This window comes from Oncorhynchus gorbuscha, linkage group LG15, assembly GCF_021184085.1.
Source record: "Oncorhynchus gorbuscha isolate QuinsamMale2020 ecotype Even-year linkage group LG15, OgorEven_v1.0, whole genome shotgun sequence".
Taxonomy (NCBI): Eukaryota; Metazoa; Chordata; class Actinopteri; order Salmoniformes; family Salmonidae; genus Oncorhynchus; species Oncorhynchus gorbuscha.
In genome coordinates, this window is record NC_060187.1 from 81,339,776 (window position 1) to 81,364,536 (window position 24,761).

The 24,761-nt window shown below is 46.9% G+C and overlaps 2 protein-coding genes across 8 annotated transcripts in view; one reads left to right on the forward strand and one right to left on the reverse strand.

Moving 5' to 3' along the window:
* The window catches only part of LOC123998200 (histone-lysine N-methyltransferase ASH1L-like), a 32,659-nt gene extending 30,510 nt beyond the window's left edge, over window positions 1-2,149 (forward strand). The window contains exon 11 of the mRNA XM_046303225.1: window positions 30-2,149. Within this exon, the coding sequence (XP_046159181.1) occupies window positions 30-143 (114 nt within the window). The 3' untranslated portion in view covers window positions 144-2,149. The remainder of the gene's footprint in view (window positions 1-29) is intronic.
* Window positions 2,150-5,607: 3,458 nt separating this feature from the next.
* LOC123998204 (AP-4 complex accessory subunit RUSC1-like) overlaps window positions 5,608-24,761 on the reverse strand; it is a 37,521-nt gene continuing 18,367 nt past the window's right edge. For 4 of the 7 annotated variants that reach the window (XM_046303227.1, XM_046303231.1, XM_046303234.1 and 1 more), the window contains 10 exons: window positions 21,379-21,501; window positions 21,023-21,099; window positions 19,679-19,696; window positions 18,638-18,839; window positions 18,011-18,116; window positions 10,505-10,551; window positions 8,895-9,412; window positions 8,553-8,797; window positions 8,296-8,454; window positions 5,608-8,168 (listed from right to left, as the gene is read on the reverse strand). In XM_046303227.1, coding sequence (XP_046159183.1) covers window positions 8,003-8,168; window positions 8,296-8,454; window positions 8,553-8,797; window positions 8,895-9,412; window positions 10,505-10,551; window positions 18,011-18,116; window positions 18,638-18,839; window positions 19,679-19,696; window positions 21,023-21,099; window positions 21,379-21,501 — 1,661 coding nt within the window. In that variant the 3' untranslated portion in view covers window positions 5,608-8,002. Of the gene's footprint in view, window positions 8,169-8,295; window positions 8,455-8,552; window positions 8,798-8,894; window positions 9,413-10,504; window positions 10,552-18,010; window positions 18,117-18,637; window positions 18,840-19,678; window positions 19,697-20,354; window positions 20,373-21,022; window positions 21,100-21,378; window positions 21,502-24,761 lie in introns of all 7 variants that reach the window. The other 3 variants (XM_046303228.1, XM_046303230.1, XM_046303229.1) reach the window with 3 other exon arrangements.

Here is a 24,761-nt window from a genome sequence, read left to right on the forward strand (position 1 = left end):
TCCTGATGTCGCATCTACCCCCACCACAGCTCACTGAGAACAGACAAGAGGAGAAAAAACAGGTGGAGGAGGAAGAGGAGGGCTGGAGGGAGGTCCGGAAGGAGCGACTGAACAACATACTCCTGAAGCTGCGGCAGACATGATTGGTGAGAGAGGACAAGGAAGGAAGGAGGAGGGGGGGGGGGGGAATCTCAGCTCAGTATCTCTTCTTCTTCCAAGTAGCTCAGTTCAGCTAACTTTGCACTAGTGTTGGGGGAAAACACTTCCCTAAAATGATTTGTTATAAAGATGATTTTGGGCTTTGTTTCTGAGAGGAATGAGGGTGTAGTTGTTTACTGTACCATTGAGAATGATTGACAGACAGTCAGCTGACCAGTGACAGTCTGATTTAATAGTTAGAGAGGGCGGAAGGTATGGATGGAGACCATAGAGTCTTAAGGCTGGATTAAATCGTATTGTGGAAGATCCGCATTGTAGCTCGATTTAAATGTAAAGGAAATATTCCCTTGTTCTCGCAGACTACATTCACGGTAAACGCTGCATGTCGGCTCAATCTGAAATTACCATGACAATATCATTTTTTACAATTTTACCTCATTTTTTGTGATATCCAATTGCAATCCAATTACAGTCTCATTGCTGCAACTACCCAATGGGCTCGGACAGGCGAAGATCGAGTCATGCGTCCTCCAAAGCGTGACCCAAGCTGCACTTCTTAGCACCTGCTTGCTTAACCCGGAATGTGTCAGAGGAAACACCAGCCAACTGATGACTGTCAGCTTGCAGGTGCCTGGCCTGCCACAAGGAGTCACTAGAGCACGATGAGCCATGTAAAGGCCCCCTTGGGCCAAACCTTCCACTAACCCGGACAACCCTGGGACAATTGTGCACCGCCCTATGGGACTCCCGGTCACAGCCAGTTGTGACACAGGGGATCGAACCCCAGGCTGTAGTGACACCGCAACACTGCGATGCAGTGCCATAGACCGCTGCACCACTTGGGAGGCCTACCTCTACATTTTTATGCAGATCTTCTGCGATACTTCTGCAATACACAGCCCCTATGGTTTGATTCAATCCCTGTTGCTGAAGTACGGCGCTATAGCGTGATTCAAGTGTAAAGGTAATTTCCAATTGAGCCGACCTATGCAGTTTTTCCGTGAATTCAGTCTCCACTAACGCGGGAACATTGCCTTTAATGTTCCCTTCAGCTCTACGTATTGAATCGGGCCTTTAATGTAAAAGTGCCATGTTGTAAATAAACTGACGCCTAAGTGAGTTCAATCTCCAAAAGCAATACGTCCTGTAAGGATTTCAGTACAATAACTTTAATATCACTACCAGTACCAGCTAGAGACCCTTCTATGTATCAAACCAAGTAGTTTTTATTGCCTTAGTGAATATGATCATTTCAAGATCGTTATATTGTACCAATGATAATGCAGTAACATTGACCTAAGTAATGTAATGAATCAGTTGCATAATTGATAGTTATTATCTAAGCGTTAAAGTTAATAGTCAAAGGCCTTCATTTTGCTACAAAGTGTTAAACATAACTGACCCATGTTAAATATTGCTATGGTTGTATATGACTTTTCTTCGCCTGTATACTTTTTCTGACTGATGGAATGTTATTTTTTATTTGGTCAGACAATCAGGAAAATGAATTGAATCTGAGATTTGTAATCGTTCATTTGTACAGTTCTCTTTGGTGCAGTTTCTAGTTTGACTTGGAACACTAAGTTGAATGTTTTATAGTTGACCTGTGTATTTGCCTCATCAATATAGTGAAGGGTTATTTATGTAGTTTGCATGAAATGTAACTTTGGGCTGGATTCAATCCGTATCGCGGAAGATCACATTAAAGTGTAGAGGTCATTTCCGATTAAGCCGACATATGCAGTGTTTGTCTTGAATGCAGTCTCCACGAACGCGGGAACATGGGCTTTCAATTTAAATGGAGCATAATAACGCAGATCTCCCATAATACTTCTGCGATGCGGTGAGAATCCAGCCCTTTGTTGTACAATTGAAATTGCTGCTTATAACCTGTCTTTGGAGAAAATACCACAGAGTTCATCTGACAGAATGTAATTTCAAACATTGACCTTATTATCAATAACAATAAAATGGCGTTTTTGTTTACAAAGCATTGTGGACTTGTTATATTCTCAACCACTCAACCCTTCATACTATCACAGGCCCATGAATATCACTGCTCCTCCAGCCTTATGGAGACGCTGCATAACTGGTGGGATATTCATTCCACGGAATGGAGCGACTGCTAAATAACCAACATGGAAATGTGATATACAGCACCATCTGGTGGTGTAAAGCTGAATGACTCCAATGGCCAGGCGATACAACGTTTTCCTCCATCACCACCCTCATCTGAGGACGTGACCTCAAGAGGACAGACAGGCAGAACAGCCTGAGGCCCTTCTCTCCTCCTTCAGCAAATCACTGATCTGTATGTGATTATATGGGCTATGTGTAGATGGAGGCTGGTGGGAGGACCTATAGGAGGATGGGCGTATTTTAATGGCTGGAATGGAATTAATGGGACGGTACTAAACAAACATATGGCAACCACTCCTTTCCATCAATTCCATTCCAGCCATTACAATGAACCTATCCGCCTATAGCTCCTCCCACCAGCCTCCACTGCATGTGTGAGCTAAAGCTGCCTAGCCAATCCCTCCCTCTCAGGTCTGTGGGTATTTTAATGAGGAAATCATTTAATGTATTCAAACATGGATAGTGTCACATTTCAGAGAGTAAGTCCTTCCCTCGATCTTCCCTCATGCACTCCCCTTCACTGCTCTGACAGAAGTGTCTAGGTCAGATGAAAACATACACTAAGCTCTTGGATTGGAATGGCTTTAATATCGAGGTACCACATACTTTCTAGGCAAGCATTCGCCATAGCTCGATGGAATAGAGCAGGGTTATTCAACTCTTACCCTGTGAGGTCCAGAGCCTGCTGCTGCTTTTCTCTTCTACCTGATAATGAATTGCACTCACCTGGTGTCCCAGGTCTAAATCAGTCCCTCATTAGAAGGGAACAATGACAAAACACAGTGGAAGTGGCTTTGAGGTCCTGCCATGAGTTTGAGGGGAATAGAGAAGGAATGAGACACATGAGAGACTTTGAGGTTTGGTTTATGTTGATTATTTATTGGGTATTTACAAACAAGCACATGCGGGAGTCAGACACTGACTGACGCTACAGGGACACAGTACACTATGGAACAGTGAGGTACGGGGCAGGCTACATCACACCAGAGAGATACAGAACCCACTGCTACACACACATGCTTGTTCGTTCGCACGCAAGCACGAACACACACACACACACACACACACACACACACACACACACACACACACACACACACACACACACACACACACACACACACACACACACACACACACACACACACACACACACACACACACACACACACCAGTGGAGGCTGCTGAGGGGAGGACGGCTCTTAATAATGGCAAATGGAATCAAACACCTGGCAACCAGGTGTTTAATGTATCTGATACCATTCCACATATTCCTCTCCAGCCATTACCACAAGCCAGTCCTCCCCAATTAAGGTGCCACCAACCTCCTGTGCTACACACACACACACAAAAACCCCAGATAGAGAGATAGAGAGATAGACGTGAGGGGACAAATACAACAGAGGTGTATATATACACACCTTTCAGGGATTCCAGGGTCAATAAACACCACGTCCAATAAATGTACAGCTTTTCATACAAATCAATGCATTTATCATGGATCATCTCACACAATGGAAAATATACCCGAAACAACAAAAAATAATTAGAAAATCAATATACTGAGATTGTTACCATCACAGACCATGTTTATTTCCTGAAGTTCGGTTTACCCTTCACCTACATCTAGGCAGGGTACATTGAAAGGTGGGCCTTGCTGACACTAACTAGCTACTCCCTCATACAGCCTAATTTACTACAAGCTGTAATTAAAATACATTATAGATAGCTCTAAAACAACTCATGTCAATTTAGTGGCCGAAGAAAGTAGTTGTCTGGCTTGTTTTGCTGCCGTGACCCAGCTAAAGCCTTTAGAAGACCAGGGGTGTAGTGTGACTGGCCATGACACACAGTGGCTCCACTGTTTGGTAAACAACTATCTATTGGAGCGACACATTGTCTTGAGACACGCAGCGATTTGGATTAGCTAGTTAGGTTGTTGCCATACTAGCAGGTGCCATACCATTGCACTTGCTGGAAGATTTGGTAAAGTAGCCTGTATAATGCAAGTGCAAAGTTACAATGTTTCCAATCTATTGTTGTCATAGGGACACTAACCCTGTGCTACACCACAGAGGCTTGTTGGCATGGTAACCTTTTATACCTTCTTTATTATATTCAGACCAATCAAAATAGCGATATTCCCATTGAATTTGAATTTATGGGTAATATGTTTTATTCTTCATTCCTCAAGTAACCTGAACTCTTCAAGAAGCGCCATGTCACCCGCAAGTGACAAAACAACAAAAACAGCAAACAAACAGTTCCTTTAAACCAGAAGCCTTTGAGAAGTACATCATATGCATCATCATTACCAAGCCTACAGAATAACTACCAACCAAATCAGAAGAGAAACATAGTAATAAACATTATTACTTTAACGTTATTCTACTACCACTATCGTTACTACGGTATTAAAAATGATGACCTTACACGGGTTAGCATGACAGGTAGGGAAAGAAGGAAGGTACATATGAGAGCTGGGGTACGGTTGGGGGAAGGGCAGCCTCTCCCTCAAACACATAGGCTTGACAGTCGTGGTGTCTTCATACACATACAGCACATCAGGGAGTAGCTTACTGCTTCATCTGAAAGCTTGGATAGTCACGGTGGGGAACATACAACTATGGCCCTGGAAACCCACATTGTCTACTGGTCTCAGTAGCCTTTTGAATTGTCTTGTAGTCAGACTTAGTAACGCCCAGGTAACCAGTCAAGTTAAACATCTGGGGAATCAAAGATACCAATTGATCTATGAGGTAAAGGAAAAGTAACCAGACTAGAGTTGATCATCCCTGGGATGAGTAGAAAGAGACAGGTCTCAAGTCCCTCAGACTGTCTGTCTGTCTGTCTGTCTGTCTGTCTGTCTGTCTGTCTGTCTGTCTGTCTGTCTGTCTGTCTGTCTGTCTGTCTGTCTGTCTGTCTGTCTGTCTAACACCCTGCTCGTCTGTCTGTCTGTCTGTCTGTCTGTCTGTCTGTCTGTCTGTCTGTCTGTCTGTCTGTCTGTCTGTCTGTCTGTCTGTCTGTCTGTCTGTCTGTCTGTCTGTCTGTCTGTCTGTCTGTCTGTCTGTCTGTCTGTTTAACTGTCTGTCTGTCTGTCTGTCTGTCTGTCTGTCTGTCTGTCTGTCTGTCTGTCTGTCTGTCTGTCTGTCTGTCTGTTTATCTGTCTGTCTGTCTGTCTGTCTGTCTGTCTGTCTGTCTGTCTGTCTGTCTGTCTGTCTGTCTGTCTGTCTGTCTATCTGTCTGTTTAACTGTCTGTCTATCTGTCTGTCTATCTGTCTATTTATCTGTCTGTCTGTCTGTCTGTCTGTCTGTCTGTCTGTCTGTCTGTCTGTCTGTCTGTCTGTCTGTCTGTCTGTCTGTCTGTCTGTCTGTCTGTCTGTCTGTCTGTCTGTCTGTCTGTCTGTCTGTCTGTCTGTCTGTCTGTCTGTATGTCGCAAAGCATTGATATTTCCATAAGCACTGAGTAGTATGTGTTAGTGAGGTTTAAGAGGTGTGGACTGATTGAAGTTACAGCATTGCTATGCCAGTTATATTTATATACTGTTGGATACTAGAATGTCCTTTAGATAGATATGTGTCATATAGATAGATATTCTTCTGCATTCAAGGGTTGGGCTCAATTCGAATTGAAGGCTGCCAATTCAGGAAGAGATTTGAATTTAAAATCAGCTACTTAAAAAACATAAATAGCTTCTCCTTTTCAATTCATTAAGAAATCATTAAAAATACAGGCCCCTATTTCAATCATCGAATTGGAATTTCAGTTTACTTCCTGAATTGACTGCCATATTGAGCCCAACCCCACTGCATTCACTCAAAGCATTCATTATACAATAAATGCAGTCTAAAGGTATGAGACCATCAGGTTATGATGAAGATATGAACGATATGAAGTCAAGACAATGCAAACACACACTAAGATGAAGCCACTGGATTCCAATAATTGACAAAAACACTGGAGCTGTCTGTGTGTATAATGACTATAGAGTAGTGACTGGTGAGTTGGGGATAAAAGGCCAGATCACTTATCAATTTGATTCATGATCAACCTTATCTATAGTAACGTTTGACCATCTGTTTTCTCTTGGTTATCTATCCATCTATCGGTTAAATTCATCTATATTCATATACCTATATATTATGTATGTATATTTATACAGTCAAATAGTTATCATTTTTAAACTGACTATTAATTGTAGTGGGAACATGTCAAACACACAGAGACTAAGTGAAAGAGGTGAGAGATCAATAGGGGTGAAAGGTCAAATAGAACACAGAAAACAGCTACATTGCACTATGGTACTACGTTACGTAACAAGGGCTACGCTCCAATACTCTACCATGGCTCCCTTCACCGGTTAGCCTGGCGGCAAGGTCTGGGTCTAGAGCAGAAACCGACCTGGCTACCAGGCTATACATCTTCCCATAGTGACTGCTGATCTGAAAGTGTTTGGATAAGCTGAATGCATTGGTTGCATGTTTCGTCACAATATTGTTTTTAACGTTCGTTTGGACTGATGCCCGACTGAGCGTTCTACGCAATGCATCCTCATCATTAAGCGCTGATGAAGATTTCATCGAAAGTGCATTACAGTGGCCTGGAAATACAATGACATTCAAAAACAGGCAAATAATTATGAGGAAAATCTTTCGTCATCATTTTGATGTCACCAGATAGACTTTAGATGCAGTATAACATTAGCTAACTAGCTTCAATTGAGGGGAGGCCACCTGGTTGTAACTAGCTTACGTTTGCTTTGCTAGCTATTTTTGCAGAATTTTGCTATTCATTTATACTAAACAGTAGTTAGACTCAGAACGACGGGGCTTATCACCACTTTAGGTCACCGCCGATGGCGGCTTGGCATGACGTGACGGAGGTGCAACCTATGAATAGAATTCTACAAAGCTTTATCCAGTCCTTCTCAGATCAGTGGTCACAAAAGAGAGATGATGAATGGAGGACATTTAAAGGGATAGTCCACACCAAGATAAGTGTTTGTCTGAAGTTTTCACACTTCAAAAGTGGTCTGAAGTCGTGCTGGGTCCATATTCCACACCATCTGGTGAGCTAAATTCAATCTTCCTTCAATCCCCCTAATTAGATGGCATTAGATGGTACAGTTCTTTAGGGATTGAGTTTTGCACATTTCTACCAGTGCATATAGTGGGATCTACACCACAGATGGTGCGGAGTAGGGACTGAACTAAATCACTTAGACCAGAGATCATCAACTAGATTCAGCCAAGGATGGTCAGGGGGCTGGAACCTAATCACAAATCATTTGTAGACCGCAAATTGACCACAAGAAGCCCAAACAGATATAACATTTGGCTAAAATATAATCATTTCAAACCTTGCTTAGATTTGTAAACAATCACATCTCTCTCTATGTGTGGGAATACCTTGGAACAGATTTCCAACATTTACTGATGTTAGTATTTTATGTCCAACAAGTAACCCAAACCCTTATAAAATCATGGGCCGCCAGTTGGGGAACCCTGACATACGACTTTGGACCACTTTAGAGATATAAACATGTGATTTGAACTTAGATTCAGGGGTGAACTATTTCTCTGATAGCATTGAGACTTCACCACAGCCTCTTTATGGTTGCCTAAATACATTATAGCTTTATGACTTCATTTTCCCTCCCCCAGATATATTCAAACAATCAAAACTCTGATCAGGTGTCTGAAATCACAGGATCAGTGAGGCGTAGCCAATGGGTACGAGCCCCTCTCGGTCTCCCTGACGACAGCGAATCCAGTCGTGATCGACTCCCCCTAAAACCACTAACTCCTCCCCTTTCTGGAAGCTTAGCTCCGCCCCTGTGCCAGAGTGGTCGCATAGTGTTCTGACTGACCTGAGAAAGAGAGAAGAATAAGTGATACTACTGTAAAAACATAAGAATGACGTAAAACTGTCATAGACAGTCATGACAACTGAACTGATGTCCGAACAAACATGTAATCTAGATATATTTCCAATACCTGAGGGGTCTTGGGTTGTCCCATGTCTCCTCCATCTCTTTCTCGAACACCTCTTCTACCTGCTGGGGCTCCAGCGCCCTCCTCTGGTTAGCGCTGGAACTGCTGCTCACCATCCGGGTCAGAACAGACACCCCTGGAGACAACCACTGAGACGGACGTCTGGGGAGGGAGAGAGATACATCAGTGATAAGAGTAAGATACTTCAACTGTCTAGTATCAGAAAACTATCACACAAACACACACACACACCAGCGCACCTGGTTGGAAGTGTGGGTATCGTGGGGTTATTGGAGGCTCCAAACAGCCGTCCCAAACCCCAGGGGACCGCCAATGCTCCGTCGACCTGAGGAGGGTCACTCCTGGCCTGGGTACTGGTCTGGGGCTCTGGGGGGTCTCTGGATGTCCCCTCCTGGTTCTGTACTGCAGACAGGCTGAGTTCAGCCAGGTTCTGGCCCAGCTTGCCCCCCCAGCGTACCACAGCCCCCCATCCCTGCTGGATCACCTAGGGAGAGAATAACAGCTCAGAAAAGTGCTGTGTGGTACAGACACTCACCCATGCATTCAAACAAAGACACACACACACGTTGAATTGTGCTCACCTGTCCTGCCTGTTGGGAGAGACTGGCCTCCTCAACATTAGGAGGTGCTAGCTCCCTAATTTCTTTCTCCTGAACCCACATCAGCTGAGGACTTGTCTCCGCAAGACCCCCAGAGACCTTTGCAGACTCCACACTGAGACTCGCTGGCTTCAGTGACTCCACCAACCCTCCCACCCCTGAGTTGGCCAGGGACGACGAGCTCACATTATGATTGGTCGCCTCGGGTTCTGTTCTCCCAAAGTCCAGCTCTGATAGGCTCTCGAGATAGCTGCTGCCCCTGCTTTGGGAAGCGGACCCCCGGGGCGAGAGCCTGAACCACAGGTCCTGATTGGGTGGGCTGGGGATCTCTGGGCTGTGATTGGCTGGATCCAGGTGGTGGTGCTGGAAGAGCAGGTCGAGGTTAAGGGTCAGGAGACTGAGGGGCTGCAGCAGGAGGAGGAGCTCCTCAAACAGAGGCTGGCAGGAAGTCAATGACAAACGCATGAAGGAGGAGGGCTGGTAGAACGTCACCAACACATCTGACAGAGAGAGGGGGAGGGCGAAGGAGAGAGCGAGAGAAAGAGACGGAGGGGGAGAGAGGGGGCGAAGGAGAGAGGGAGAGAAAGAGACAGAGGGGGAGAGAGGGGGCGAAGGAGAGAGAGAGAAGAGACGGAGGGGGAGAGAGGGGGCGAAGGAGAGAGAGAGAGAAAGAGACGGAGGGGGAGAGAGGGGAGCGAAGGAGAGAGAGAAAGAGACGGAGGGGGAGAGAGGGGGCGAAGGAGAGAGAGAGAGAGAAAGAGGCGGAAGGGGAGAGAGGGGGTGAAGGAGAGAGAGAGAAAGAGACGGAGGGGGAGAGAGAGGGGGGCGAAGGAGAGAGAGAGAGAAAGAGACAGAGGGGAGGCGAAGGAGAGAGAGAGAGAAAGAGACGGAGGGGGAGAGAGAGGGGCGAAGGAGAGAGAGAGAGAAAGAGACAGAGGGGGAGGCGAAGGAGAGAGAGAGAGAAAGAGACAGAAGGGGGAGAGGGGGTGTGGTGAAGGAGAGAGAGAGAAAGAGACAGAGGGGGAGAGGGGGAGTGAAGGAGAGAGAGAGAAAGAGACAGAGGGGGAGAGGGGGAGTGAAGGAGAGAGAGAGAAAGAGACAGAGGGGGTGTGGTTAAGGAAGGAGTGAGAAAGAGACAGAGGGGGTGTGGTGAAGGAAGGAGTGAGAAAGAGACAGAGGGGGTGTGGTGAAGGAAGGAGTGAGAAAGAGACAGAGGGGGTGTGGTGAAGGAGAGAGAGAGAGAGACAGAGGGGGTGAAGGGAGGAGAGAGAAAGACAGAGGGGGTGTGGTGAAGTAGAGAGAGAGAGAGAGCGAGACAGAGGGGGTGTGGTGAAGTAGAGAGAGAGAGCGAGACAGAGGGAGGGTGTGGTGAAGTAGAGAGAGAGAGAGCGAGACAGAGGGGGGTGAAGGGAGGAGTGAGAAAGAGACAGAGGGGGTGAAGGGAGGAGTGAGAAAGAGACAGAGGGGGGGTGAAGGGAGGAGTGAGAGAGAGACAGAGGGGGGGTGAAGGGAGGAGTGAGAAATAATGTTGTAATATATTAATATTCAAACAGATAGATTGCGGACATGAACTTTAGTCTTCAGAGACTTACCACTGCATGACTGGAGATGGGACAGCCAGAAATCCATAAGCTTGATGCTGAACAAGAGAGACAAGAAGCAGGTGAGAATTGGAATTTAAAAAGTCAAACAGAAAAACCCTAGGAGAGAAGAGCCAGGTCTTAAAGATCATGTTAGAAAGCAAATTACAGACTCCTCTTTAAATCTGCGTATTCCTTCAAAGCTCAGTTGTCCTGAGTCTGCACAACTCTGCCAGGACCTAGGATCAAGAGAGACGCTCAAGTATTTTAGTACTATATCTCTTGACACAATGATGAAAATAATCATGGCCTCTAAACCTTCAAGCTGCATACTGGACCCTATTCCAACTAAACTACTGAAAGAGCTGCTTCCTGTGCTTGGCCCTCCTATGTTGAACATAATAAACGGCTCTCTATCCACCGTATGTGTACCAAACTCACTAAAAGTGGCAGTAATAAAGCCTCTCTTGAAAAATCCAAACCTTGACCCAGAAAATATAAAAAACTATCGGCCTATATCGAATCTTCCATTCCTCTCAAAACTTTTAGAAAAGGCTGTTGCGCAGCAACTCACGGCCTTCCTGAAGACAAACAATGTATACGAAATGCTTCAGTCTGGTTTTAGACCCCATCATAGCACTGAGACTGCACTTGTGAAGGTGGTAAATTACCTTTTAATGGCATCAGACCGAGGCTCTGCATCTGTCCTCGTGCTCCTAGACCTTAGTGTTGCTTTTGATACCATCGATCACATTCTTTTGGAGAGATTGGAAACCCAAATTGGTTTACACGGACAAGTTCTGGCCTGGTTTAGATCTTATCTGTCGGAAAGATAACAATTTGTCCTCTGACAAATCAACTGTAAATGTCGGTGTTCCTCAAAGTTTTGTTTTAGGACCACTATTGGTGGTCAGGACCACTATTGGTGGTCAAGGTTTTGTTTTAGGACCACTATCACTATATATTTTACCTCTTGCAGATGTCATTCGAAAACATAATGTTAACTTTCACTGCTGTGCCGATGACACACAGCTGTACATTTCAATGAAACATGGTGAAGCTCCAAAATTGTCCTCGCAAGAAGCATGTGTTTCAGACATAAAGAAGTGGATGCCTGCAAACTTTCTACTTTTAAACTCGGACAAAACAGAGATGCTTGTTCTAGGTCCCAACAAACAAAGAGATCTTCTGTTGAATCTGACAATTAATCTTAATGGTTGTACAGTCGTCTTAAATAAAACTGTGAAGGACCTCGGCGTTACTCTGGACGCTGATCTCTCTTTTGAAGTACATATCCAGACCATTTCAAGGACAGCTTTTTTCCATCTACGTAACATTGCAAAAATCAGAAACTTTCTGTCCAAATATGATGCAGAAAAATTAATCCATGCTTTTGTCACTTCTAGGTTAGACTACTGCAATGCTCTACTTTTCGGCTACCCGGATAAAGCACTAAATAAACTTCAGTTAGTGCTAAATACGGCTGCTAGAATCCTGACTAGAACCCCCAAAATTGATCATATTACTCCAGTGCTAGCCTCCCTACACTGGCTTCCTGTCAAAGCAAGGGCTGATTTCAAGGTTTTACTGCTAACCTACAAAGCATTACATGGGCTTGCTCCTACTTATCTCTCTGATTTGGTCCTGCCGTACATACCTACACGTATGCTACGGTCACAAGACGCAGACCTCCTAATTGTCCATAGAATTCCCTAGAAGCAAACAGCTGGAGGCAGGGCTTTCCCCTATAGAGCTCCATTTTTATGGAACGGTCTGCCTACCCATGTCAGAGACGCAAACTCGGTCTCAACCTTTAAGTCTTTACTGAGGACTCATCTCTTCAGTGGGTCATATGATTGAGTGTAGTCTGGCCCAGTTTATTTTATTTATTTTTTATTTCACCTTTATTTAACCAGGTAGGCTAGTTGAGAACAGGTTCTCATTTGCAACTGCGACCTGGTCAAGATAAAGCATAGCAGTGTGAACAGACAACACAGAGTTACAAATGGAGTAAACAATTAACAAGTCAATAACACAGAGAAAAAAAGGGGAGTCTATATACAATGTGTGCAAAAGGCATGAGGAGGTAGGCGAATAATTACAATATTGCAGATTAACACTGGAGTGAAAAATGATCATGTACAGGTAGAGATATTGGTGTGCAAAAGAGCAGAAAAGTAAATAAATAAAAACTGTGGGGATGAGGTAGGTGAAAATGGGTGTGCTATTTACCAATAGATTATGTACAGCTGCAGCGATCGGTTAGCTGCTCAGCTAGCTGATGTTTGAATTTGGTGAGGGAGATAAAAGTCTCCAACTTCAGCGATTTTTGCAATTTGTTCCAGTCACAGGCAGCAGAGTACTGGAACGAAAGGCGGCCGAATGAGGTGTTGGCTTTAGGGATGATCAATGAGATACACCTGCTGGAGCGCGTGCTACGGATGGGTGTTGCCATCGTGACCAATGAGCTGAGATAAGGCGGAGCTTTGCCTAGCAAGGCCTTGTAGATGACCTGAAGCCAGTGGGTCTGGCGACGAATATGTAGCGAGGGCCAGCCGACTAGAGCATACAAGTCGCAGTGGTGGGTAGTATAAGGTGCTTTAGTGACAAAACGGATGGCACTGTGATAAACTGCATCCAGTTTGCTGAGTAGAGTGTTGGAAGCAATTTTGTAGATGACGTCGCCGAAGTCGAGGATCGGTAGGATAGTCAGTTTTACTAGGGTAAGCTTGGCAGCGTGAGTGAAGGAGGCTTTGTTGCGGAATAGAAAGCCGATTCTTGATTTGATTTTCGATTGGAGATGTTTGATATGGGTCTGGAAGGAGAGTTTGCAGTCTAGCCAGACACCTAGGTACTTATAGGTGTCCACATATTCAAGGTCGGAGCCATCCAGTGTGGTGATACTAGTCGGGCATGCGGGTGCAGGCAGTGATCGGTTGAAAAGCATGCATTTGGTTTTACTAGCGTTTAAGAGCAGTTGGAGGCCACGGAAGGAGTGTTGTATGGCATTGAAGCTCGATTGGAGGTTAGATAGCACAGTGTCCAATGACGGGCCAAAAGGGTATACAATGGTGTCGTCTGCGTAGAGGTGGATCAGGGAATCGTCCGCAGCAAGAGCAACATCATTGATATATACAGAGAAAAGAGTCGGCCCGAGAATTGAACCCTGTGGCACCCCCATAGAGACTGCCAGAGGACCGGACAACATGCCCTCCGATTTGACACACTGAACTCTGTCTGCAAAGTAATTGGTGAACCAGGCAAGGCAGTCATCCGAAAAACCGAGGCTACTGAGTCTGCCGATAAGAATATGGTGATTGACAGAGTCAAAATCCTTGGCAAGGTCGATGAAGACTGCTGCACAGTACTGTCTTTTATCGATGGCGGTTATGATGTCGTTTAGTACCTTGAGTGTGGCTGAGGTGCACCCGTGACCGGCTCGGAAACCAGATTGCATAGCGGAGAAGGTACGGTGGGATTCGAGATGGTCGGTCACCTGTTTGTTGACATGGCTTTCAAAGACCTTAGATAGGCAGGGCAGGATGGATATAGGTCTGTAACAGTTTGGGTCCAGGGTGTCACCCCCTTTGAAGAGGGGGATGACTGCGGCAGCTTTCCAGTCCTTGGGGATCTCAGACGATATGAAAGAGAGGTTGAACAGGCTGGTAATAGGGGTTGCGACAATGGCGGCGGATAGTTTCAGAAATAGAGGGTCCAGATTGCCAAGCCCAGCTGATTTATACGGGTCCAGGTTTTGCAGCTCTTTCAGAACATCTGCTATCTGGATTTGGGTAAAGGAGAACCTGGAGAGGCTTGGGCGAGGAGCTGCGGGGGGGGCCGGGGCTGTTGGCCGAGGTAGGAGTAGCCAGGCGGAAGGCATGGCCAGCCGTTGAGAAATGCTTGTTGAAGTTTTCGATAATCATGGATTTGTCGGTGGTGACCGTGTTCCCTAGCCTCAGTGCAGTGGGCAGCTGGGAGGAGGTGCTCTTGTTCTCCATGGACTTCACAGTGTCCCAGAACTTTTTGGAGTTGGAGCTACAGGATGCAAACTTCTGCCTGAAGAAGCTGGCCTTAGCTTTCCTGACTGACTGTGTGTATTGGTTCCTGACTTCCCTGAACAGTTGCATATCGCGGGGACTGTTCAATGCTATTGCAGTCCGCCACAGGATGTTTTTGTGCTGGTCGAGGGCAGTCAGGTCTGGAGTGAACCAAGGGCTGTATCTGTTCTTAGTTCTGCATTTTTTGAACGGAGCATGCTTATCTAAAATGGTGAGGAAGTTACTCTTAAAGAATGACCAGGCATCCTCAACTGACGGGATGAGGTCAATGTCCTTCCAGGATACCCGGGCCAGGTCGATTAGAAAGGCCTGCTCACAGAAGTGTTTTAGGGAGCATTTGACAGTGATGAGGGGTGGTCGTTTGACTGCGGCACCGTAGCGGATACAGGCAATGAGGCAGTGGTCGCTGAGATCCTGGTTGAAGACAGCGGAGGTGTATTTGGAGGGCCAGTTGGTCAGGATGACGTCTATGAGGGTGCCCTTGCTTACAGAGTTAGGGTTGTACCTGGTGGGTTCTTTGATGATTTGTGTGAGATTGAGGGCATCTAGCTTAGATTGTAGGACTGCCGGGGTGTTAAGCATATCCCAGTTTAGGTCACCTAGCAGAACAAACTCTGAAGCTAGATGGGGGGCAATCAATTCACAAATGGTGTCCAGGGCACAGCTGGGAGCTGAGGGGGGTCGGTAGCAGGCGGCAACAGTGAGAGACTTATTTCTGGAGAGTGTGATTTTCAGAATTAGTAGTTCGAACTGTTTGGGTATGGACCTGGAAAGTATGACATTACTTTGCAGGCTATCTCTGCAGTAGACTGCAACTCCTCCCCCTTTAGCAGTTCTATCTTGACGGAAGATGTTATAGTTGGGTATGGAAATCTCAGAATTTTTGGTGGCCTTCCTGAGCCAGGATTCTGACACGGCAAGGACATCAGGGTTAGCAGAGTGTGCTAAAGCAGTGAGTAAAACAAACTTAGGGAGGAGGCTTCTGATGTTGACATGCATGAAACCAAGGCTTTTTCGATCACAGAAGTCAACAAATGAGGGTGCCTGGGGACATGCAGGGCCAGGGTTTACCTCCACATCACCCGCGGAACAGAGAAGGAGTAGTATGAGGGTGCGGCTAAGGGCTATCAAAACTGGTTGCCTAGAGCGTTGGGGACAGAGAATTAGAGGAGCAGGTTTCTTGCATTGTAGAATATATTCAGGGCATAATGCGCAGACAGGGGTATGGTGGGGTGCGGGTATGGCGGAGGTAAGCCCAGGCACTGGGTGATGATGAGAGAGGTTTTATCTCTGGACATGCTGGTGGTAATGGGTGAGGTCACCGCATATGTTGGAGGAGGGACAAAGGAGGTATCAGGGGTATGAGGAGTGGGGCTAGGGGCTCCATAGTGAACTAAAACAATGATAACTAACCTGAGCAACAGTATACAAGGCATATTGATATTTGGGAGAGACATACAGCGAGGCATACAGGTGTTGAATTGGGAAAGCTAGCTAAAACAGTGGGTGAGACAACAGCTAATCGGCTAGCATAACAACAGCAGGTAAAATGGCATTGACTAGGCAACGGGGCCGACAGATAAAACAAACAAGCAGAATCGAGTACCGTGATTAATGGACAGTCCAGCGTGCATCAGCTATGTAGCCAAGTGATCAGAGTCCAGGAGCAGGGGGGCTGGCGAGTGTTATCCAGGTTAAGAAAACTAACAATGACTAAGTAGCTTGTAGCTAGCTAGCTGGTAGCTAAATAGCTTGTAGCTAGCTAGCTGGTAGCTAAATAGCTTGTAGCTAGCTGGTTAGCTTCTGGAGGTTCTTGGGTGTGTTCTGGGCTAAACAAGCTAAACAAGCTAGCAGTTAGCATGCCGAGTTAGCAAGCAAGGAGATAGCGAGGGCTAGAGAGTTAGCCTTTGGAGGACGTTGCGATGGGGTGAGTCTGTTTATTCCTCTTCATGCGGTGACATCGATAGACCGGTCGTAGTCAAGGTATTGTAGCCCAGGAGTATGCTAGGAGCTCTGGCCGGGCTAGCTTCAAGCTACGTGGGTGGAAACGCTAGCCAGGAGTAATCAACCAGGGTTGCTTTTTAGCTCGATAGCTAGTTGTGAAGATCCAGCTGAAGAATGTTCCGTTTGTGGTGGGAATCCGGGGGTAAAAAGAAAAAATAAATAGGTCCGTTATGCTCTGGTTAGCGTCGCGTTGTTCGAACTGGCGAGAGCTTTCCGAGCTAAAGGTTAGCTGAAGAACGCTAGCATAGCTGGCTAGCTTCAGTTGAAGGGTTCCGGTTTCGGTTTCGAAGTAAATATAACTACTTTAGGAAAAGTAGCTACATTGGCAGGTTGCAGAAGAGTATTTGGAAGCTTAGGTTTAGCAAAATGTTTTTAAAGATATGCGAAGAAAAAAATATCTAAAATATCTAAAACGAAAAAGAGACGATATTTACAGAGAGACGATACGACAGGACGAGTTACTGCTACGCCATCTTGGAAAACAGTAGTGGGAAGGTGAACGGAAAGGCTCTGGAGCAACGAACCACCCTTGCTGTCTCTGCCTGGCCGGTTCCCCTCTTTCCACTGGGATTCTCTGCCTCAAACCCTTTTACAGGGGCTGAGTCACTGGCTTACTGGGGCTCTCTCATACCATCCCTGGGAGGGGTGCGTCACCTGAGTGGGTTGAGTCACTGATGTGATCATCCTGTCTGGGTTGGGTTGGCGCCCCCCTTGGGTTGTGCCGTGGCGGAGATCTTTGTGGGCTATACTCAACCTTGTCTCAGGATGGTAAGTTGATGGTTGAAGATATCCCTCTAGTGGTGTGGGGCTGTGCTTTGGCAAAGTAGGTGGGGTTATATCCTTCCTGTTTGGCCCTGTCCGGGGGTGTCTCCTGTGTCTCCTGACCCCTCCTGTCTCAGCCTCCAGTATTTATGCTGCAGTAGTTTGTGTCGGGGGGCTAGGGTCAGTTTGTTACATCTGGAGTACTTCTCCTGTCCTTTTCGGTGTCCTGTGTGAATTTAAGTGTACTCTCTCTAATTCTCTCTCTCTTTCTCTTTCTTTCTCTCTCTCTCAGAGGACCTGAGCCCTAGGACAATGCCTCAGGAGTACCTGACATGATGACTCCTTGCTGTCCCCAGTCCACCTGGCCGTGCTGCTGCTCCAGTTTCAACTGTTCTGCCTTATTATTATTGGACCATGCTGGTCATTTATGAACATTTGAACATCTTGGCCATGTTCTGTTATAATCTCCACCCGGCACAGCCAGAAGAGGACTGGCCACCCCACATAGCCTGGTTCCTCTCTAGGTTTCTTCCTAGGTTTTGGCCTTTCTCGGGAGTTTTTCCTAGCCACCGTGCTTCTACACCTGCATTGCTTGCTGTTTGGGGTTTTAGGATGGGTTTCTGTACAGCACTTTGAGATATCAGCTGATGTACGAAGGGCTATATAAATAAATTTGATTTGATTTGATTCTTACTTGAGGAGGCCGAGGAGGAAGGCGTTGAACCTGTGTTTGTTCTGCCGGAGCTGGGGCAGCTCTCCTATTCTAGCCTGGAGGCTGTACAGGGACTGAGTGCTGGGCCCTGGAGGGAGAAGGGGAGCAGAGATGAGAGAAAGAAAGGCTTTGGTTAAGCTTTGGCACAGAGAAAAACATCTATATCTAATCAACATGTTATGTTACCTTTGACCTGAATTGACTGAAATTGAAATGAACAAGTACTGAGTCAATGGAATAACCCTGATCACCAGAGTAGTGGGAAGGAGAGAATAAGAGGGAATAGAGGAGGGGAGAGAGTGATAATCAGAGAGATATAGAGAAGGATGACTCAACACTGCAGAATAATGAGTGCCAGACTAGAGTGAGAGGAGAGAGAGACTGAAAGTACTATGAACCCACATGATGTCTGGGAGGGTGAGAGAGATACACATTGGAGAGAGGGAAAGAGGAAGAGAGATATTGAGAGATTGGCTATGTACTTCCATCATGTCTGAGAAAGAGAAATAGAGAGAGATGGATATAGAGAGAGATATGTAAATAGATGGAAAGGCAGGGGGTATAACAACCACAGCCCTCCTATGCTGTCTATGCTCTCTTGTAACCCACCTCTGTACTGCGCTCCAGAGTTCCTACCTGGCCTGGTGGAGGCCTGGACCAGTGCCCAGGTTGAGTTTGGCCTCCTGCCCGAGATCAAATCACTCTGGTGGGGCTTGAGGCCGTCGGAGAGCAGGCTCCGCAGGGCGGGGCACAAACACTGCAGCACCAGCCGGCCCAGAGACGGATTCACACTGCTGTCTCCTGATAGAGCCTGGAAAGGGGAGGAGGGGAGGAGAGAGGAGAGTGGCAAAATAGAGGCGAGAGAGGGAAGAGGAGAGTGGAGGAGGGGAGGAGAGAGAGGGAAGAGAAGAGAGGGGAGAAATAGGGGAGGAGAGAGAGGGAAGAGAGGGGAGGGGAGAAATAGGGGAGGGGAGAGAGGGAAGAGAGTGGAGGGGAGAAATAGGGGAGGAGAGAGAGGGAAGAGAGGAGATGGGATAAATAGGGGAGGAGAGAGAGGGAAGGGAGGAATAGAGGAGGAGAGAGAGGGAAGAGAGGAGAGGGGAGAAATAGGGGAGGAGAGAGAAGAGAGGGGATGGGAGAAATAGAGGAAGAGAGGAGAGAAAAAGGGGATAGGGGAGAAATAGAAGAGGAGAGAGAATAAAGGAGAGGGGATGGGAGAAATAGAGGAAGAGAGGAGATGGGAGAAATAGAGGAAGAGAGGAGAGAAAAATGGGATAGGGAAGAAATAGAGGAGAGAGAGAATAAAGGAGAGGGGATGGGAGAAATAGGAGAGAAAGTGGGAAGAGAGGAGAAATAACAGAAGAGAGAGATTGAAGAGGGTATAAATAGGGGAGGAGAGAGAAGTAAGAGAGGAGAAATAGGAGAGAACAGAGGGAGGTGGGGAGAAATAGAAGAGAGGAGAGGGGGAGAAATAGAGGAGAGAGAGGGAAGAAATGAGAGGGTGTTATGGATAGGAGGAGAAGATAAATAGAGAAGGATGAAAATAGAGAGATGGAGAAGAGAGAAATATGTGGGAAAGAGGATGGAGTTACTACACAGAGGTTCTGACTACTGAGCCAAAGATAGAGATATCTGAAGACAACCCAGCACCTTGTTAATGGAGGCAGACTAGGGGAGAGGAAGAGGGAGAGACAGAAAGCACCTTGTTAATGGAGGCAGACTAGGGGAGAGGAAGAGGGAGAGACAGAAAGCACCTTGTTAATGGAGGCAGACTAGGGGAGAGGAAGAGGGAGAGACAGAAAGCACCTTGTTAATGGAGGCAGACTAGGGAGAGGAAGAGGGAGAGACAGAAAGCACCTTGTTAATGGAGGCAGACTAGGGGAGAGGAAGAGGGAGAGACAGAAAGCACCTTGTTAATGGAGGCAGACTAGGGGAGAGGAAGAGGGAGAGACAGAAAGCACCTTGTTAATGGAGGCAGACTAGGGGAGAGGAAGAGGGAGAGACAGAAAGCACCTTGTTAATGGAGGCAGACTAGGGGAGAGGAAGAGGGAGAGACAGAAAGCACCTTGTTAATGGAGGCAGACTAGGGGAGAGGAAGAGGGAGAGACAGAAAGCACCTTGTTAATGGAGGCAGACTAGGGGAGAGGAAGAGGGAGAGACAGAAAGCACCTTGTTAATGGAGGCAGACTAGGGGAGAGGAAGAGGGAGAGACAGAAAGCACCTTGTTAATGGAGGCAGACTAGGGGAGAGGAAGAGGGAGAGACAGAAAGCACCTTGTTAATGGAGGCAGACTAGGGAGAGAGGAAGAGGGAGAGACAGAAAGCACCTTGTTAATGGAGGCAGACTAGGGGAGAGGAAGAGGGAGAGACAGAAAGAGACAGACAGATATGTCCTGTTATTCAATGGATGATTCATATATAGATATAGAGCCACTAACTGGCTGTTTGAGCCATCAAGTGTCACTAGTTATTAAGTTCCAATGATCTGAATCAACCACCGGTGCTACAGGCCTACGTCTAGTTTCAGAGACACGGATACAGAAATCCTAGGAGGCAATGAAGTCTTTTGGGAGTTTGAGCTGGTTGATCTTCTTATGTCTGTCTGTTTTTCACTTTGCCTGTCGGTATGGAAACCCTGTCATAGCAACAGCTTAGCAACAGCTGACAGTACGTCGTTAGGAGCGGTAGCTAGGGATTATAAACGCAGGGGTGGAGATTTGTACTGATTGGATTACCTCACCTGATCTAAAACCAACATGTGAAATCAGAGGAAGATGATTGGCCCTATTGAAATGATTGATCCACAGAGGAGAAGCTGGGTTTGCTGCCAGCATCAGACAACAGCGAACAGTAGAGACAAACAGGCCCTCAGAAATACATCATTAAAGTACAGACATAAAGAATAAAAACTCAAGCCCATTTTCCATATCTCACATAATGTGGTGTGAACACCATGTTACTGAAGAGACCGTGTTAAACATGGTGTTAAACTGACCTTCTGCACCAGGGTCCGTGAGGAGCTGAACTGAGCCAAAATGGCCTCCACTGCCACACTGACTGCACTGACCAGAGCTGTGGACGCGAGCAGTTAGACATACACACATCATTTCTCTAACAGTGTAAATGTACATGAATAAATGTACTGTATGTACTGTATATCACATAGACTGTATAGAAATATACATGAAGGCTATATATGATCCCGTGTGACTCAGTTGGTAGAGCATGGTGCTTGCAACGCCAGGGTTGTGGGTTTGATTCCCACAGGGGACCAGTATGAAAATGTATGTCACTCTGGATAAGAGCGTCTGCTAAATGATTAAAAAGTAAATATATACAGGTATATCGTACCTCTTTTTTCCAGCAGGCACAGAGAGGACAGCCCTAGGCCTCTCAGAGGGACCTTCACGTCATCGCCCATCCAGGAAGTCCCACCTCTCTGTACAGAGCTGGCAAATGAGACGCTACGAACCGCTGAGATTGACAGAGATAGAGGAAGGATCACTTACAACCTACTCTACGCTAATCTAATCAGTGGTGGACTCACAGACAGGAAGAGCAATGTTACATGGTATTTCTGTGTTACTGTTTCAATATTAGTGATATTAGTTGTTTTAGCAGTTAGTTAAAGCAGTGGTGGAGTACTATCAGTAGTAGTGTAGTAGTGATAGCATAGTGATAGCATACAGTGAGGGAAAAATATTTGATCCCCTGCTGATTTTGTAGGTTTGCCCACTGACAAAGAAATGATACGTCTATCATTTGAATGGTAGGTTTATTTGAACAGAATAACAACAACAAAAATCCAGAAAAACGCAAGTCAAAAATGTTATAAATTGATTTGCATTTGAATGAGGGAAATAGGTGAGGTGTCTATTTCAGCACTCCATGCAACAGACACACAACAGCATGGAGAGACAGACTGACAGACAGAGATATAGATATACAAACTACAGACAAACAGACAGACTGATATTCATACAGACAGACAGACTACAGACAAACAGACAGACTGATATACAAACAGACAAACAGACAGACTACAGACAAACAGACAGACTGGTATACAAACAGACAGAGACTGAGATAGATATACACACTCAGACGGACAGACAGACAGACAGACAGACAGACAGACAGACAGACAGACAGACAGACAGACAGACAGACAGACAGACAGACAGACAGACAGACAGACAGACAGACAGACAGGGCGATAGAGATGTAGATATACACACAGACAGCCAGACAGACAGCGTGACAGACAAACAGACAGATAGACTGTCAGGGCGATAGAAATGTAGATATACACACAGACTGACAGACAGACAGGCGAGCAGGGTGTTAGACAGACTAACAGATTGACAGACAGACGAGCAGGGTGTTAGACAGAGTGACAGTCAGGCGAGCAGAGTGTTAGACAGACAGACAGAGTGACAGACAGACGAGCAGGTTGTTAGACAGAGTGACAGACAGACAGACAGACAGACAGACAGACAGACAGACAGACAGACAGACAGACAGACAGACAGACAGACAGACAGACAGACAGACAGACAGACAGACAGACAGACAGACAGACAGACAGACAGACAGACAGACAGACAGACAGACAGACAGACAGACAGACAGACAGACAGACAGACAGACAGACAGACAGACAGACAGACAGACAGACAGACAGACAGACAGACAGACAGACAGACAGACAGACAGACAGACAGACGAGCAGGGTGTTAGACAGAAAAACAGAGTGGCAGACAGACAGGCCAGCAGGGTGTTAGACAAACAGGCGAGCAGGGTGTTAGACAGACAGGCGAGCAGGGAGTTAGACAGAGTGGCAGACAGGCGAGCAGGGTGTTAGACAGACAGTTGAGCAGGGTGTTTGACAGACTGACAGACAGGCGAGCAGGGTGTTAGACAGACTGGCAGACAGGTGAGCAGGGTGTTAGACAGACAGGCGAGCAGGGTGTTAGACAGACAGGCGAGCAGGGTGTTAGACAGACAGGCGAGCAGGGTGTTAGACAGACAGGCGAGCAGGGTGTTAGAAAGACCGACAGACAGACGAGCAGGGTGTTAGACAGACTGACAGACAGGTGAGCAGGGTGTTAGACAGACTGACAGACAGGTGAGCAGGGTGTTAGACAGACAGGTGAGCAAGGTGTTAGACAGACAGGTGAGCAGGGTGTTAGACAGACAGGCGAGCAGGGTGTTAGACAGACAGGCGAGCAGGGTGTTAGACAGACAGGCGAGCAGGGTGTTAGAAAGACCGACAGACAGACGAGCAGGGTGTTAGACAGACTGACAGACAGGTGAGCAGGGTGTTAGACAGACTGACAGACAGGTGAGCAGGGTGTTAGACAGACAGGTGAGCAAGGTGTTAGATAGAGTGACAGACAGGCGAGCAGAGTGTAAGACAGACAGACAGACAGACAGACAGACAGACAGACAGACAGACAGACAGACAGACAGACAGACAGACAGACAGACAGACAGACAGACAGAAAAACAGACAGACAGACAGGCCAGCAGGGTGTTAGACAAACAAAACAGAGTGTTAGACAGACAGGCCAGCAGGGTGTTAGACAAACAGGCGAGCAGGGTGTTAGACAGACAGGCGAGCAGGGAGTTAGACAGACTGACAGACAGGCGAGCAGGGTGTTAGACAGACTGACAGACAGGCCAGCAGGGTGTTAGACAAACAGGCGAGCAGGGTGTTAGACAGACAGGCGAGCAGGGAGTTAGACAGACTGACAGACAGGCGAGCAGGGTGTTAGAAAGACCGACAGACAGACGAGCAGGGTGTTAGACAGACTGACAGACAGGTGAGCAGGGTGTTAGACAGACTGACAGACAGGTGAGCAGGGTGTTAGACAGACAGGTGAGCAAGGTGTTAGACAGACAGGTGAGCAGGGTGTTAGACAGACAGGCGAGCAGGGTGTTAGACAGACAGGCGAGCAGGGTGTTAGACAGACAGGCGAGCAGGGTGTTAGACAGACAGGCGAGCAGGGTGTTAGAAAGACCGACAGACAGACGAGCAGGGTGTTAGACAGACTGACAGACAGGTGAGCAGGGTGTTAGACAGACTGACAGACAGGTGAGCAGGGTGTTAGACAGACAGGTGAGCAAGGTGTTAGACAGACAGGCGAGCAGGGTATTAGACAGACAGGCGAGCAGGGTGTTAGACAGACTGACAGACAGGCGAGCAGGGTGTTAGACAGACAGGCGAGCAGGGTGTTAGACAGACAGGCGAGCAGGGTGTTAGACAGACAGGCGAGCAGGGTATTAGACAGACAGGCGAGCAGGGTGTTAGAGTGACAGTCAGGCGAGCAGAGTATTAGACAGACAGAGTGACAGACAGGCGAGCAGAGTGTTAGACAGACAGGCGAGCAGGGTGTTAGACAGACAGGCGAGCAGGGTGTTAGACAGACAGGCGAGCAGGGTATTGACAGGCGAGCAGGGTGTTAGAGTGACAGACAGGCGAGCAGGGTGTTAGACAGACAGGCGAGCAGGGTGTTAGAGTGACAGTCAGGCGAGCAGAGTATTAGACAGACAGAGTGACAGACAGGCGAGCAGAGTGTTAGACAGACAGGCGAGCAGGGTGTTAGACAGACAGGCGAGCAGGGTGTTAGACAGACAGGCGAGCAGGGTATTAGACAGACAGGCGAGCAGGGTGTTAGAGTGACAGACAGGCGAGCAGACTGTTAGACAGACAGACAGACAGACAGACAGAC